The sequence below is a fragment of the Spinacia oleracea genome, chromosome 4 (genome assembly GCF_020520425.1).
Source record: "Spinacia oleracea cultivar Varoflay chromosome 4, BTI_SOV_V1, whole genome shotgun sequence".
In the NCBI taxonomy this organism is placed as follows: Eukaryota; Viridiplantae; Streptophyta; class Magnoliopsida; order Caryophyllales; family Amaranthaceae; genus Spinacia; species Spinacia oleracea.
The window spans coordinates 38,898,615-38,916,056 of NC_079490.1; the positions used below are offsets into that span (position 1 = coordinate 38,898,615).

At 37.4% G+C, this 17,442-nt stretch overlaps 1 protein-coding gene across 1 annotated transcript; it reads left to right on the forward strand.

Annotated features, from left to right (window-relative positions):
* Positions 1–583: 583 nt before the first annotated feature.
* Positions 584–2,872, forward strand: LOC110794041 (2-methylpropanoate--CoA ligase CCL4-like). The gene has a single exon (XM_021998976.2). It carries the CDS (start codon positions 966–968, stop codon positions 2,703–2,705), a length of 1,740 nt encoding a protein of 579 aa, XP_021854668.1. The 5' UTR covers positions 584–965; the 3' UTR covers positions 2,706–2,872.
* The last annotated feature ends 14,570 nt before the right edge of the window (positions 2,873–17,442 follow it).

Here is a 17,442-nt window from a genome sequence, read left to right on the forward strand (position 1 = left end):
ATCAATTATGAATATGCATGCAAGGGAAACTTAACTATATGTATTTATAGGCTATACCGTCTCCAAAACATCATTTCTCAACATTAATTAAATTTCACAACTAAAAGAAGTTCATTTTTCATTTTTTTTGTTGTAAGGCGGTGATATAGAAAATATTGATTATTTGATCTTAACAGGTCTCGAGTTTAATTATATGGGTTCCACCTTCTTATATTATACTCCCTCTGTCCTTTACTATTCGCCCATTTTAATTAGACACGTTTGATAATGCACAATTATGACCACCAATATCTTTAATTATATATTATAAAAACTTATAATAATATTAATATTTTGAAAATATATATTAAGATAAGCCAACAATATATTATATACTAATATTTATTTTCACATACTAGAAATAAAATAGGCTCAAAGTAAATTAATGTAAATAGTGCAAAAAGTTAAAACAATGCCAGTATTAAGGGACACAGGGAGTAATCAACAAGGTTGACATCCATCTGAATTGTAATAAATAAAAGATGAATGTCAAAACATTTAGTTGTAAATGCATATTTAGTGTCTTACAAATTGCTCACCTCCTTTCTTCCGTCTCCCCTCTTGTAAGTTGTGATAGTATCATCCCTCTATATTTCCATTTTGTATATATATATATGTACTTTGGCAACCAAACATGAAATATCAAATTTCAAAAACTTATTTTTTAAGATTGCGTTCAATAGCTCTATTTTATTTCCCCTCCAACCAAACACATCATAAATAGCAAAACAAAAACCCTACGCCAACGTAATTATATTAAACAATTAAAGGCAAAACACCAAACAAAAGCTGAAATACAATCAATACAAAGTTTCAACAAATATTTCCTATTTCTAGTATTTCACTTGAATTTTTTCTCTACCCTTAAAAGAAAAACAACCTCCGGCCGATATTTCTTGTTTCAACTTAGATTATCTTTAATTTTCATGGAAATGCTCATACCATTCCGACCAAATTCAGTCCCTCTTACACCTATCCACTTCTTAGAAAGAGCGGCCACCGCGTTCGTGGACTGCCCAGCCTTGGTCTATAATAATAACAACAACAATAATAATGGTGGTGGTAGTGTGACGACCACTTATACTTGGGACCAAACTCATCAACGATGTCTACAGGCGGCGTCCTCCATCAAGTCCCTTGGTATCAAGCAAGGGGACGTGGTATCGGTCTTAGCCCCGAATATCCCTGCCATGTACGAACTTCAGTTCTCGGTTCCTATGGCGGGGGCTATCGTCAACAATATCAACACCCGCCTAGACCCTCGTACGCTTTCGGTTCTGTTACGCCACAGTGAATCTAAGCTTGTTTTTGTTGACCATCTTCTTCACCCGCTACTTGTCCGTGCTCTCTCTCTTTTCCCACCTGGTGCACCTCATCCTCTCATCATCCTCATCAAAGAAGACAACACTGATGATAATACCAATGGTAGTATCAAGGGAACAAACATGGTTGCTAACTACAACCAATTAGTGGACGGAGGTAACCCGGGTTTCGAGTGGGTTCGGCCTAAGAGCGAGTGGGATGCAATCGCTCTTAACTACACATCTGGAACCACTAACTCCCCTAAGGGAGTAGTCCTCAGTCATAGAGGTAATTACCTTTTAGCACTTGATACGCTCCTTGAATGGTCGGTTCCAAAGCAGCCCGTCTACTTATGGACCTTACCCATGTTCCATGCTAACGGATGGAGCTTAACATGGGGGATGGCCGCAGTGGGGGCAAAGAATATCTGTCTCCGGAAATTCGATGCTCCCACTGTCTATAATGCCATCCAACACCACCATGTGTCCCACATGTGCGGAGCACCCGTGGTGCTCAACATGTTAGCCAATCTTCCTAACGCCAAACCCTTAAAAAACACTGTCCATATCCTTACGGCTGGAGCCCCACCACCCGCCTCCGTCCTCTTTCGGACAGAGTCCTTAGGGTTTGTGGTTAGTCACGGGTATGGGCTCACTGAAACGGGTGGGTTGGTTGTCAACTCTGCATGGAAGGCCAAGTGGGACCGCCTACCTGCCGAGGACCGAGCTAGGTTAAAAGCTAGACAAGGTGTAGGATCGCTAGGGATGACTGAGGTTGATATTTTGGACCCTATAACGGGTCAAGCAGTGAGAAGAGATGGCTCCACCTTAGGAGAAGTTGTATTAAGAGGAGGAAGTGTTATGCTAGGGTACCTGAAAGACCCGGAAGGCACATCCAAGTCCATGACCCGAACCGGATGGTTTCGAACGGGTGATGTCGGTGTCATACACCATGATGGATACCTAGAGATCAAGGATAGACTCAAGGATATAATCATAAGTGGTGGTGAAAACATAAGTAGTGTGGAGGTTGAGGCAGTGTTGTACACCCACCCGGCGGTGAACGAGGCGGCTGTGGTGGCTCGCCCTGATGAGTTTTGGGGGGAGACACCTTGTGCATTCCTTAGCTTAAAGAGGAAAGGTGATGAAGAGGTTACGGAGAAGGCGGTAATCGACTATTGTAGGGAGAGGATGGCACATTACATGGTGCCTAAGACGGTGGTTTTCCAGGAGGAGCTGCCTAAGACTTCCACCGGAAAAGTTCAGAAGTTTCTATTAAGGGAAACCGCTAAAGCAATGGGCCCACTTAAGGTATGTTCTTATACTAATAATAAGGTCATTACTCAAATCAGTCGAATGCAATGATGTAACTGTAAATTTATTAATTAAGGAGTTTGATTAAGTTTCGTTTTCTTCCAAATGTATGTTTTTTTTTTCCATTTTCTTTTCTTGAAGAGTTGTTCTACTAAGGTTTAGCAAAGTTTAATGTAACATTATTACTAAGCTATTAAATTTGGTTGGTTATGGTTTTTTGTTTGGTTTGGGTTGGTTACTAAGAATAAATGCATTTTGTAATTATGTAAGCAATGTACTATAATTGGAAAGTAGTACAATGTAGTTTTTCTCTTTCAATTAATTGCTTTAATTGCATTTTGGATTCTTATGATGTTTAATTGGTTATTTGGTGGTATGGTTTTGATTGAGGTCATGGTGCATTTAATGAGAACTCACAAGTACAACTAACAAAGGGCTTTACATATTTGGATGTAAATGATCTTATGATTCATGGACATAAAATTGTGTCTACAAATTTTATCAATTTTGATAAGACATGAATCGTTTCTTGCTATGACTCTATGACTTTGCACTATCGTTACAATTTACTTGTGGATCATGTTTAATTGTTATTGTTATGGTTCTTGTGTGTCAAACAAGTTAAATAAAATTGACACGGTACGAGTGAATATATAGACTGAATATTAAAAAAATGAGATTTTGGCGTAGTGGTTAAAACTAAGTGTCTATATACGCCCCATTTGTAATTTGTATTTCCCTCGGTTTATAACTTTGATCATTGGTGTGAAATCTATAAAAATTTAAAAATGATATTTTAAAAATAAATTTCATAACATTATAATATCATATAAAGGGTTAAACACTCCGTACTTCCATTTTTTATGTACTAATACAAAGTATGAACAACTTAAAACAACACACGTACGTCAAATTGAAAACATTAAAAAAATCGATTTTTACGTGAAATAGCCATAAATTTAGGAGTAATTCACTAAATGTCCGTAGACACCTAGTTTGAGTTCCCATTAGGGATGATGACAAGCCCAACTAGCCTAAGGTTGGAGCAACTCTGAACAGAAGCCCCAATTGCTAAAAATCAATGAACTTATTCCTAGCTAGTCCTATTATCCAAAATCCAATTTCCAAGTCCGTTCCCATCCTGGAACTTGGTGAAAAAATGCAATTCCAAAATAAAAATTCAAAATCCAAACAGAATCTCTCAAAATGGATCCCACGATCAGTCCCTGAGGCACGTTTTCAGTAAAAATGCCATTAAGTAATCCAAACTTAGGCTTCGACCCACAAAAACGAGCATCCCGGGCGCCGACCTGCAAAACCGAGCAAAAACAGTACAAAAAACCTACAAAACGCCGCTTTCAGAGACGTAAAATGCATCCTTAACCTCCAAGAAAATAGTACAAGACATCTTAGCAACCCTCCAAAAACGGCGGTTGTCCTTTGGGTGCCAACGCGCCTAAAGTTCAACCGGCAACGTCCTTCTTCCAGCAGATCCAGCCCCTGGCGCCATATGGGCTTTGCGCCTTGCGCAGGCCAACGCCTAGCGCCGATCTTGCTGGCTTTTCCAGCCTCTTGTCCTATAAATACCTCCATTTTTATACAAATGTGGAGGAGAAAAAAAATCAAAGAATCAGAATGTCATAATGCTGAAATAATTCTCCCACAATACAAATTTTCCAAAACCACAAGTTTCCTAAAAATTCTAAAGTTCTAAAAAATCAAAGAAGTTGGGGAAAAGTCTTCGAAAGAAATTGGGGAAAAGTCTTGGAAGCACCATACTAGCAAAACTAGGTGTAATCCGAGGCCCTAAATGTTCATATTTTATTATTTTCTATGTTTCTAATCAAATCTCAAGTAATCCCAAGATGTTTTGTGAGTTCATAACTCACCTTAAGTAGGAAAATACAAAAATGAGTAATCCTTGAGGGGTTTCATGCTTGAATCTCCCCTCAAATGATCTTCCATACTCCCTTTACAAGTTCAAAATTCTAATCTTTAATGTTTTTTTTCAAATTAAAACCATGATTAGTAAGTAAGGTTTTCATTCTTAAAAATGATTCGTATAATCATCATACTAGTTTTACAACAACCATAACTTTATGAATGTTCAAGGATGTTTGAAGAAGTGCAATTCCTTCTTCAAACTAGAACTCATGAATTTCAAGTTCCATGTTCAATATTCAAAGTTCAATGATGTTTTAATGGGAGAAAACTCTCTTTCAATAAGAACAAGTTCAAATCTTGGAGCACATTAATTAAAGATGAGATGTTTTAGCATAAAAGTTCTAATCTTTAAATATCAAACCTCCTAATTTCAATATTCAATTCCTACATTCAATATTCCAGTTATATATTCAAGTTATAATTTCAATATTCAAGTTCAAAATTGATGATACTTTTTAATGCACAACTTCATTTTAAAGTTAGATTCCTAAAAAGTTGAATCAACGAGGAACAAAGTCATACTTGAACAAGTGTTTCTTTTTTGGATTTCCAACATCACATCTTTCAATTTCCGTATTGCAATTTCGATTATTTATGCACTAACCTTGCTTATTTAATTGCTTTATTATTCCAACATTGCACCTTTACAATTCCGCACTTTACAGTTCAGTCAATTTGCACGCCTAGTCCTTATAGGCGGTTTTGTGCATCTAGTCCATTCTAGGTGGTGTATAATATTTACTTTATTATATTGCACCTTATTTATATTGTGATGATTTTCCTTACATGTTTATTGATTTCATCACCTCACGTGCTAATCAACAAAATACAAAGTTCGGTCACGCTTAAGAAAGATAATTTTTGGACAACTGACCTAGGTTCCTTTAATTTGACTTTAAGCCAAGCGATCACGTACAAACTAGCAATTCAATGTTTTAAAAATGCATGCTAACCCCGCATAAATGTAGGGTCATGGTTATGATTTTCTTACACGAAAACGATCCTTGTCTTGAATAAACCAAACTTGTAATATTTCTAAATAAGTGCCTCGTTCCCTAGCCCAAATCTCTATACGGTTTCAAGTCAATGCCTTATCCCGAGTCACGATCTTTCTAAACATAACACTTAAATCTTTCTAAACCGGACCTTCTAAGCCGTAGGGGCATTTTACGCATTTATATGATTGAATTTCGACTTTCAATGCCCAAAACCGATTAACCTCACTAGTATGACACTTGTATTTGTCTCCCATTGGGGGTTGTATTGTCTTAGATCAAGCCAAACCTAACAGTCACGCTTTTCAATAAATCAGCCAAGTTTTGTTCTTTTGGCGTTTTCCAAACGGAATTCGTCAAAATCCTAAAACTTACATTTCAAAGTCCAAAAATACAATAATACAAAGTACTAAAACCCAGATCTGGCAACTCCGCCGGGGAAAAAATTACAAGCATTTCTAGCACGAAAAGAAAATGTGTAAACTGCCATTGCTGGGTTCAAGCACCTGGCGCAGCAGTCAGCGTCTGGCGCACCTTTTCAATCCTCCTGGCGCAGTGGCCTGCAGTGGCAAAAGCAAATTTTTTTTCTTTAAGTGTTCGAATTGGGATTTAGTTCGAACGTTGTCCTTCGAAAGAGAAGCTTCCAAACTTTGAGAATGAGCACCGAAATGATTGATTTCAATCTTTGGTTTATTCAATTGTGTTTAGGCATTGCATGCATTCTTTGAAAAGTCAAAAATCAAGTTTTATACCTTCACCTCATACAGATGTGTTCTACATTCGTGGTAAACCATGGGGGAAACAATTTGGTCACTCTCCATACGGCTCTCGGCCAAAGTGTTTGACCATTTTCGAGCCTACCAAACCTTCAGATTTGTAAATAATGCTCCCGGTTAAGAAAATAATGACATTGGTCCTGGTTTTCTTTTAATGCTAAGTATATTATAAATGTGTTTCAGTATTAATTAAGCAAGTTAATTATTTAGTGAGATCAAGTGATCTGAATCCCTAGCTAGAGGCCGCTTCAGTTCAAGTGGAATTAATATTATTAATGCCACAACTTACTCTTGACTGAACCCGTAGTGTTAGACAAATAGTACATGAACGGATCAAGTATTTAGGTGAATATCAAATTATGTAAATACTCTAATTATGAATATTAAAAAATGATGGATGTTGGTTTTAGTGGGAGCTAAACAAACTATCAAAACCAAAATAAAGAATATTTGTCGGAAATAAAAGTATTACCGAAAACGGAAATATGGTTCATAATGGAAATATAAATATATCGAAATCGAAGATATTGCCGGAAACGAAAATATGGTTCGTATATGAAATATTATCGGAAATAGAAATATCGTCGGAATGGGAAATATTGTCGGAAACAGAAATATTACCGGAATCGAAAATATTGTCGAAATCGAAAATATTGTCAGTATCGGAAACGTAAATCATATTCTACAACTGGCATGAACCAAGGTGAAGCGAGTAGTAATATTGGCGCGAAATAGAACAATACTCTCAATCTTTTTTATACACTAGAAGGAGTTTTGAATGTTATTTTTATTCTAGTTATTTTTTTTTAAATACTCCCAATAAGTTATAAAGTGTATAGTTTACTATCATTTAACTAAAATTTTCTATTTTTATTAAAATGAATAAAGTAGAACTGTAGAAGTAAATTAATTATGGAAATTAAGAATTGATATTATCTATATTTATTAGACTGATTGAAATTTAGAAACTTTGGAAATATGTTTTAGAATTTTCAATAAATATCTTTTTTGTTATTCAAAGTTTCCATTAAAATTTGAAAACATTTAAGTTGATTTTATTGTATACTAGATTAGATCCCGTGCACGCACGGATTTTGATAAAATAATTTCACAAAATATTTAAATGAATATCCCCAAATTACTGCATAGTTATAACATACTTCGTATTTAACATACTCGTTTAAGTTTATTCATCTAATATGCATATTTAAAATGCTAATGTGTTAATTTGACTAAAATATTGAGTGATATATTTTCCATTATTAATATAGCGATTTGACTAAAATATTACCAATTTAGAATAATTATTATTACGTCGTATCTATAATTGCCATAATTTATAAACTAAATTTTATTTCCATACACAAATAGTTTATAAAAAAAGGTAGAGAATAAAAATAAAATAAAACAGATACACTTTTTTTGGGAAAGTGATTTTGGCGGGAAAAAATTGCACCAGGAATTGACACATGTCATTCCTGGTGTCTCTTTTAGTATATAGTAATAGATTTTTTCAAAATATTTATTACATTTCCTTAATTAACGGTGCATGATAGATGGGGATTGGGGTTTTGGAGCCCTCACATTCTCTACCACTCTACTTATTAAGTTCTAGTCTTATATGGATGCGTGCTGTAAAATATATGAATGTTTTTCAAGTGAACCAACGTTGCAAATGTAATCACTTATCTTTTTATTTGAATAACTACTGAGCTAATTAGAACTTAAAATATTATTTGTAGTAGATGGTAAATCTTCTGAAGTATTTATTTATCCAGCTGCACAATGATATTATTGTAAAACAGGGGCATGCAAAAGCTTTTATTTTATTTTTACTGAATGATACTTTGAACAATTGTATAGTAATCCACTAGTATAGTACCCGTGCGATGCACGGTTTGTAATCTAAAAACTATAGTGGTGGACAATAATCATCAAAATAGAGGTTATAAATATTCTCCTAATTAAAATTAATGATGGATTATTTCGTTATTAACCTACGCATTGTCTTACTTATTAAAAAATAAAACAAAAAGGGTACATGGACAAAATTATATTCATCCTCATTCATCACATGTGTCCAAAAAAAATTTATTTTCAATCCACCATTCCCATCGATAGTCATATTTCCTTAATACTCGTCCCATTTGCCTCATTACCCGACCACTCAACACACCCGGCTCCACCATTTACTTTATTTAGTTAGAGATGACTTTGAGGCGGGGCGCGACCTTTACATTGTACCCGCCTAAAAAGTTTCATCTCATCCCGTCACCAATGATAGGAACGATACTCACCCCTCTCAATTCTCGTTTTCGAGGGGTAAAAAAAAATTCATCTCTGCTCCACCACCCACCCATGTTCCACAACACACCTCAAACCAACCCCTATACTCAGCTATTTTTTTCGGCAAGAGAGTGTTGAATTCTAAATCTTTTTTCTAGATTATTCAACAATTCGGTTATCTGGTTAGATTAATTGAGTAAAAAAACAAAACTTCATACTACATAATGTGTAGGATAGTATTCTATCCGTCTCAATTTAATCATCACATTAAGTTTTCATGGAGTTTTATACAATAAGTCGATATTGGCTTATCTATTATATTTAAACACAAAAGTATTTTAATTGAATGAGAGAATAAGTGAGACCTTAATTTTTGATAGAGAGAATATGGATGCAATATATTAGTGAGTCCATGTCATACAAGAAGTATGAAAATTAAATTGGATGGTCGAAAAAAGAAAGTGTGATGATTAAATTGGAATAATAGGAGTAATAAAAAAAATATTGATGTATTTATAATGAATTAGATGAAGGATAATCAAGGAAGGCAGATCCAATTTAAAATCCATCTCCGCCCCATCACCCGCGGGGAATACATTGTTTAACCCCATCATTTACCAAACTTTCCTCAATATCCGCCTGGCCATGAGACCAATTTGCGGGGAATCTCCCCAAAAAAAAAAAAAAAATCACCCAGCTAACAATCTAACATCCCTATATTCAGTAGATAATTTACTTTATTTTTTAGCTAACTTTTGAATATATTGAAATAAGTTTGTTACGGGGTATTAAAAATTATTATGTTGATAAAATTATTTTAAAAAGTGACATACATAATTAGGATTTAGTGAGTGTTTTCAATTTCAATAAATTTAAACTCGCTCCATCACCAAGGTGGATGCATGATATCCTTAAACTCGCTCATCAACACCAAATCTCTATTTATTAGTCAATATTAGTAATCATCTATCTCTATCTTCGTCGCCAGTCCAACCTAAAACAAAACTCGCCTGATCATAAAGTGTGATGCACGGTTTACATATCAAAATGTTAAATTTGTACGGAATTCTATATCTAAGTGATATTGTAATATTTACATTAATATATTCAAAATATTTATGTTGTTGCAAACATATTAATATATAATAATTTTATTATAATACTACCACCGTTTTTAAATAGTTGTACAATTTTGACTAATTTTTTTTAGTTTGAGAGGTATCTCAACATTAATTTTAATCTAAGTTGAATTTAGAAAAAAAATTCATAAGTTATTTTTATTGATTATTTCCTTAATTTATTATTTTTCTATATTTTTAGTTCAACTTATTTACTTTGCTTAATTTAAGTCTATTCCTTAGATAAATAATTACTTTCTTAACAATATGATTTCATTTGAATTGACAATTTTATTAAATGAAATTTATAATCAATATTTCCTTAAATAGCTTCATTCACAGTCAATTACAATAGTCAATTCAAAATTTACTTGAGTCCATAACTCCATACATCAGGTTCTCACATTTTTTTATTTTTTTGACGGATTGCATGTTCTTTGAAATTTATTGTTGGTTCTACATTGGATAAGTTTATTTTATAAATTAAGTACTTTACTCCTTAATTATTTACATTGTAATTGTGACTCTTAGGACCGGTTCTGTTCACCTTATTTCCACTTAATTATTTCAGGAAAAATAAGTACAAATAAGTTCAGTTAAGTTCAGATAAGATAAGTTCAGGAAAAATAAGGGTTGACCAAGTACAATTTATAACTAAAATATGTTTTGATAAGTTCAGATAAGTTCAGATAAGTTCAGTTAAGTTCAGATAAGTTCAGGAAAAATAAGTGAAAATCATGTGAATAGAACGCATCCTTAAAGTATTAGTTTTATCAAGTTTTAGAAAGAAAAAACTAATACGTATTAGTTTTATCAACTTTTATCAACAAATTAATAAGTGAAAATTGAGATAAAAGAAAAGAAGTTTGAAGCAAAATAAAGGCATTAAAAAAATTAGTAGAATTTGAAAGGAACAAAAAAGATGAAATGATTTTTATGCCCTTATTTTCATAAATTTGTGATTTTTTTTTCGAGTGTGCAGTATTTTTTGAGCTAAGATTTTAATGGATCTGCTATGATTTAGTTTATGGTATAACAAATGACAAAATCAAATTTTAATTTCAACATTGAATATTACTCTAAGTTTTTTAAGGGAGTTTTTGTAAGTTTTATTGATTGTTATTTCCTTCTTTATATTGTTGACATGCTTATTTGTTTTCTTGATATAAGTCATTTCCTTATTTATAATAGAGGTAATATAGTTTAATTAGTAACTTAATGAGTGCATTTTAATCTTTTTACATGGACACCAAATCATCCCCTCTTCCCTTATAGAATAGAGGTCAATATTTGGTGATTTTGTTAAATGGTGTAGATAATCGTATAAAGCTAAGTAGTATTTGGTAATTTGAATATCTTTAGATAGTCATATGGGCAAGCTAAGAAGAATTTAAAAAACAATCGTGCCAATACTTTATAAATATGGTCATGATTATTCACGCAGTATGAATTATTATTTTAGACATATTTGTACTTTTTTATAGAGTTTGATATTAATTACACACTTAGTTTAATTATGTAAAAAAAAAAGGATATTAATTACACATCTGTAGACACCTACTTTTGTCCCCATTCCCGCAAGGGAAAGGTTCGATGATGAAAGCATAAATCTCCACTTGACAACATATCTCCTATAAAATAAACGAATCTCGATTCACCATTCCATTTTACCCGAAACCTGCTATTTATGGAAACCTGCTAAAAATAGTAACTGCCGTAAAAGGTAGCTTCTAAAAGTGGCAAATCATAAAAGATAGAAACCTGTCAGAATTAGGTGTTGCATTCCAACATAAATCCTAAATGAGATAGAAAACTGCGAGAATCCTATTCCTAAAAGGATTCGGAAATAAGAGTTACGTATTAATTAAAATCCTAACGAGCCTAGAGTTCGTAACGGGCCCAGACGCATTCCGTCACAAATTGATACGCGCTAAAAGACTCAAATTAATCTCAAACTCTACGGATTTTAGAATCCGAATCTGACTAAACAAAAAACTGCCCAGACCCTATTTTCAACGCCTGGCTCTGGGCGCCGAAATCTTCGGCGCCCAGGCCTGGGCGCTGAAAATACCTGGGTACGTTTCTTTTCCTAATTCTTTGTGGATTAGAACTCTGCAATTCTATCTTTCCACGAACTCTTCCCTATAAATAGACCCCTAGTTTCGACGTGAAACAAAACACAACAACACATAATATATTCTGAGTATTGACTCTAAACCCCTTAGCTTAAGCCTCTCGCTGCGAAACTGTTCACGCGTTCTGTCGCAATCGATCCATAAATCGAACAGAACGTATCCTGTCCCATAATCGAGATTCGTTAAATAAAAAGGAGAAATAGCAAAGTCAAAGTGGTTAGTTTTCTGAGAACCCTGACGCACCTCTCAAGGGTGCGTCGTAATGTGTCCCTTTTCGTGATTTAACTGATTTCCTCGCCCTTTTTATGAACTGTTAAACTAACCTAATTTGAATGTTCTATCACGCCTAACAAATATAATATTTTTGGGAAATCGAATTATCATGCTAGGTCCCTTAATACTATTTAAATCAGATAATCACGATCGAATTAGTATTATATGCTGCATATTGCTAAAATCAATTCAGATTAGTTTAATAGTTAACGCATGTCCCTTCAATTATTTATGCTGAGCTAGTAAGGATATCCTGCCTCTGGAGTTATCGACGAGCGAATTACTCATCTCGGTAGTTACAGTCCCCCGAACCCTCAATCTCTACCTTGCGGGTGTATATTGAGAGATCCCCACACCAGGGATCACAAGGGAACCTACGGCCGTCGTGGTCAAACATAATTGCACTCCCTTTATGTCACGATAACCGGGTTTTGTCAGTTTTTCTCATTGTCGTTAAAAACTGAATGGCGACTCCTATATTACTAGTCAATTGGGTGTATACTCACAGGAAATCCAATTACACTTGATTGAATAAAAAGAATCGTCACACCCACGAGGGACAGGTCAGCATTAGCCTCGCGCTTTTTCGACCCCCTCACAGTGGCGACTCCACTGGGGATAGTGAAGGAAATACTCGTGCTTGTAGGTAATCAAAATAGCCGAAGGGTGAAACGATCCTACCCCGCGTTTATTTCCCCATCAAGTTGGGACGACCTGAAAATCAGCATATTAATGTGAACGGGCAGAACATCATAACGAATCTCGGCTCCCTCGGGAGTTGGGACTAAGGATACCTTTTTCGCCAATAGGGGGGTGCATTCGCCGCGCATGTTTCCCACTCGGTACTTGTGCAGGTAGTACACCTATCCCGAACCCAATCGCTCGCCCATTAGGTCCCTCTCGCCTGCATGCCCCCTTGGCTTGCACTTGCGAGTTGGCCTCTTGAGCGAAATTCGTCTGTTGAAGACACTACCTCGACCGGGGCATGTGTTGGATCCACGATAGAAGCGGTACCAAGCCAGGCGCAAATAAACTACCCATAGAAGCCTATCATAAACTACGTGGCATATTTAATTTTCAAATCCATGTTTGTAATGTAGTTATGTGTAGCGAAATATGTGATTGTGTGTGACAAACTATCCTAGAAAACCAATGACCTTAAAAATTGCCCAAACATTCATAGACTAATTTGCCAAAGAGTTATACCGAAACACGTGTTCCGCAAACCCGAATGATCGCCACAAAATAAACGACGCTCGGGGTGGCCTGTAACGAATCCCACAAACGCTGTTACGCGTAAAGGACGTTATTAGGCAAGCACGCAAATTCAAGTCGCATAAACAGAAAACAGAAAACGAGAACCAGCCAGGGACGCATTTTCAACGCCCCTGGCTGGGCGCCAAAATTTCTCACGCCCACTGCTGGGCGCTGAAGTTGCTGCTTGACTTTCTAGTCAGGCGCAGCGGCCTCGGTGCCCAAGCAAAAAGAAAGTACGTAGCACAAAAAATATTCATCAAAAGAATTGCTACGAGGGCGTAAGAAAAGCACTCGATTTCAAAAGGCGACTCGCGAAAAATTAATAACTCTTTGTGTCGTCGTTAGGCCTCCTACGACGGCAATGCTCGGCACCAAAACCGAACATGCTAACAACTATGAATGTCACACAGGCAAGTGTTTCGAAAATCCAAAGAATGACCAAAATAAAAAAAAAGCCCCCAAAAAAAGTGTACCGACAGAAGAAAGAGCGAAAAAGTGAAAAACCAATTTAGAGAGTCGAAGTCTAGACTAAGTAATGCTTGAAACTTTGGGAACCTAAACTTTAGCTTATCTTATGCCTAGGACCGGTCCAGCCACTTGGTGCCGATCAGGGAATCAACGGCTAGTGCGTCTCGAAGATATATCACCAAGTCCAGCAACTCCAAGCTCCGTCCGTCGTCCCTCATTTCAAGGATCTCCGCTTCCCCAACCTCGATTCGCACCTCCAAACATGTCCATCGAAGATTTGCGAGACCAGATGGTCCAAATGACCCAACTCATGGGCCAACTGAAAATGGAAAATGAAGCCTTAGCGGCTGCGCAAGCCAAAAATGACCTCGAAAACGAGAAGAGGATCGAAAAAATGGTCCTACAGCAAACCATGGGGAGCAAATACTTCTCCCTCGAGCCTGAACCTTTTTCTGGCAAATTACCAGAAAAGTTCAGTTCATCTGACTTACCAAAGTTCAAGGCCACGGATAACCCCCGTGACCATCTACTGAGCTTTGTGAATACCATGAACTTGAAAGGCGTGGACAAGTCCATGTACCTACCTGCCTTTCCTTTGTCCTTGGAACCTGTGCCGCTTAAATGGTACTATCACCAGGACCCTAAGATCTTCCCCACTTGGGAAGACTTTGTCAATGTCTTCATCAAGCAATACTCGTCGAACATGGATTTCCAAGTCACCATGCGCGAGCTGGAAGTTCTCTTCCAAAAGAAAAATGAGGGTTTCACAACCTACTTTGCTAGATGGAGGGACCATGCGGCCCAGCAAATCAATAGGCCTCCCGAAACAGAATTGGTCCAAAAATTCATTGATAACTTAGACCCGGCTTACAGACAACACCTTAGGTACCTGGGACTCGACACTTTCAAAAGAGTTTATGACGTGGGAATAAAAATCGAGGACGACCTCGCCAAAACCATACAGAGCAAACCTGCATATAAGACCAACACCTATAATCGGGGTAACACACCCCAAACCCAAGAAGTCCATGCCGTAGAAGAGGCTCCCGCCCGAAGATACCCTGTAAGATGGGTCCGAGACCGAAAGTTTGCCCCACTCGGGTCAACATTGGTACAAGCCTTTGAAAGACTAACCAATCAAGGAAAGCTGAGACCTATAGGCCCCACCCGCGACCCTCCTGTCAAAAACAAATATTGGGTCGAAGGTACTTACTGCAAATTCCATCAAGGGAATGGGCATGACACTGAAAACTGCTGGTATCTAAAACATACGATCCAGGACATGATAGAGGATGAAGTAATACCTCTCCCTAACGTTGGCAAGCCCAACAACAACAAGAGCCCACTCGGCTCTTGTCACATCTCTCTCGACCAACCAGAGAATTTCGACCCCACGGTGTATATTACACCTCAAGGTGCACCACTCGCTGTGGTACCTATGGATCGAATCGAGGGGGAAGCGTGCGGTGTGTGGAACGATGATGCTGAAGATATTTACCTATCTCAAATCTCGGGCCAGGACCTCTTCACTGAAACTTGGCCCGGGTATGCTCTCATTGACACCACCCCTCAGGAGCCCGAGATCGACAACCTCACCCGATCCGGAAGGATATAACAACCGGATATTCACCCACCTCCTATGGGCGACATCCCGGTTAGGCAAACTCCTGAGAACGGGCGGCACGCCACCGTCGCGGAAGTCATTGAAAATCCTCTCCTCAAACAACTGAAAAGAACCAAAGCTGAGATTACCATCTGGGATCTTATGTGTACTTCAAAGGAACATCGCGAAAAGCTTATTCGCTCACTCGACCTCATCTCAGTACCCACAGATATCACACCTGACTCATTGGTTAGCCATGTCACGAGAGATGCCGGAGAAAAGGCCATAGTTTTCACTGATAAAGACTTACCCAAAGAGGGGGGTGCTCACAATAAAGCCCTTTACTTAGTGGTTGGATGCAAAGGACAAAACATCCCCCTAGCGCTCGTAGATAATGGTTCGGCGGTTAATGTCTGCCCATTGCGAACCGCCCATTGCTTGGGGCTAGGAAGCGATGACTTCCAAACCTCCTCACAAGGGGTACGAGCTTATGATAACTCCCGAAGGCCTGTGTTGGGAAAAATCAACCTTACCATACAAACTGGGCCTGTGGCACGCACCACGGAGTTTCAAATAATTGACATCAAGCCCACTTTCAACCTCCTCTTGGGGCGACCTTGGCTCCATGACTTAGGAGGTGTGGCTTCTACCTTGCACCAAATGGTTAAACTTAACCATAACGGGGTAATACTAGAAATCCGCGCCCCTCCTCTCGACGTCAGTTGTACTATGGTTGGAACAGCCGAAACTGCAGATGACCTTTATGGGTTTCAAGTGGAAGAAGCAATCCAGTTCATCGAAGATTATGATCCAGCATTCCTGGACCCGCATGCATCCCGAGTCATCCCTAGAATGCTGTTGGCTCAAGGTTATTTCCCAGGAACCCCATTGGGCATAAGGAAGAAGGAATGCACATTCCATCATTTTCCCGACAAATCTACTCCCTTTGGCTTAGGCTATGAACCAACGGAGGAAGATATTGCTGACTGCCTATCTAGGCTACGCCTTAACAAAGCCAAACAAACCACCCTCCTTCCCCCATATCAAAGGACCCTTAACGGGATGTTTGTTTGGGAAGGAGAAGAACACCCATGCTGTGATTTCCCTGAACCCTTCGTTCAGGATGGCCTGCTAAAACCCGGATTTGAAATTTTCCATGACTGCCACACCTTGGATGAGGCACCCCACCTCACCAAGACTAAAACAGCTGAAATATTGGACAACCAGGCTCTATGGACATTGTTTAACGAATCGAGGCCTATGGAGACCGAGACTGTGATAACTACCCTAGCTTTACAAGATGAAGGTTTCGATCCAACCCGGTTAATCTCTCCTGCATCAACACTAGAAGAGGTCGGGAACGGATGGGTGAAGATATATCAGTGGGTCAACGCAAAAGGAATGGAATTCAAGATGAGTACCGGTGAAGGACCAAAGTTTTATGAGACTAAACCCCAGGCTTGAGCCACATAGCGCACCATTAGTAAAAAGCGCCTAGTAGTTCTTTAGATTGATAGAAAAAATAATAGAGACTTTAGATGGTCCTAAGGCCCTTTAGAATATGGGTCAGTTTTATTTCAGTGTGTTTTCCTTACTTTCCAAATCAATAAAGGCGTAATATTTCTCCTAAAAATTTTATTCTAACACTAAATAAACACCAAATGTACTTGCAAAAAAAAATAAAAATAAAGAAGCGACCCACTATAGGCCCAACAAACAAAGCCCACTAGGTTTTGAAATAATGCCATGTGAACCAGTTCCCGAAACCCACAAAATAAACCACACTATCCCATCCTCAAAACCTAAAAAGCCAACCAATGTCATCATGAGAGCCAACCCATGCAACCCAAAATCAAAAAGAAATCAAAAATTTGAAACAAATGCAAATGTTACCTAAAAATAAATTCATAAAACGTAGAATCCACCAACAGCT

What these genes read in the sequence shown, in the direction of transcription:
- LOC110794041 (XM_021998976.2), top strand. Translation starts at nt 966, where the DNA reads ATGGAAATGCTCATACCATTCCGACCAAATTCAGTCCCTCTTACACCT.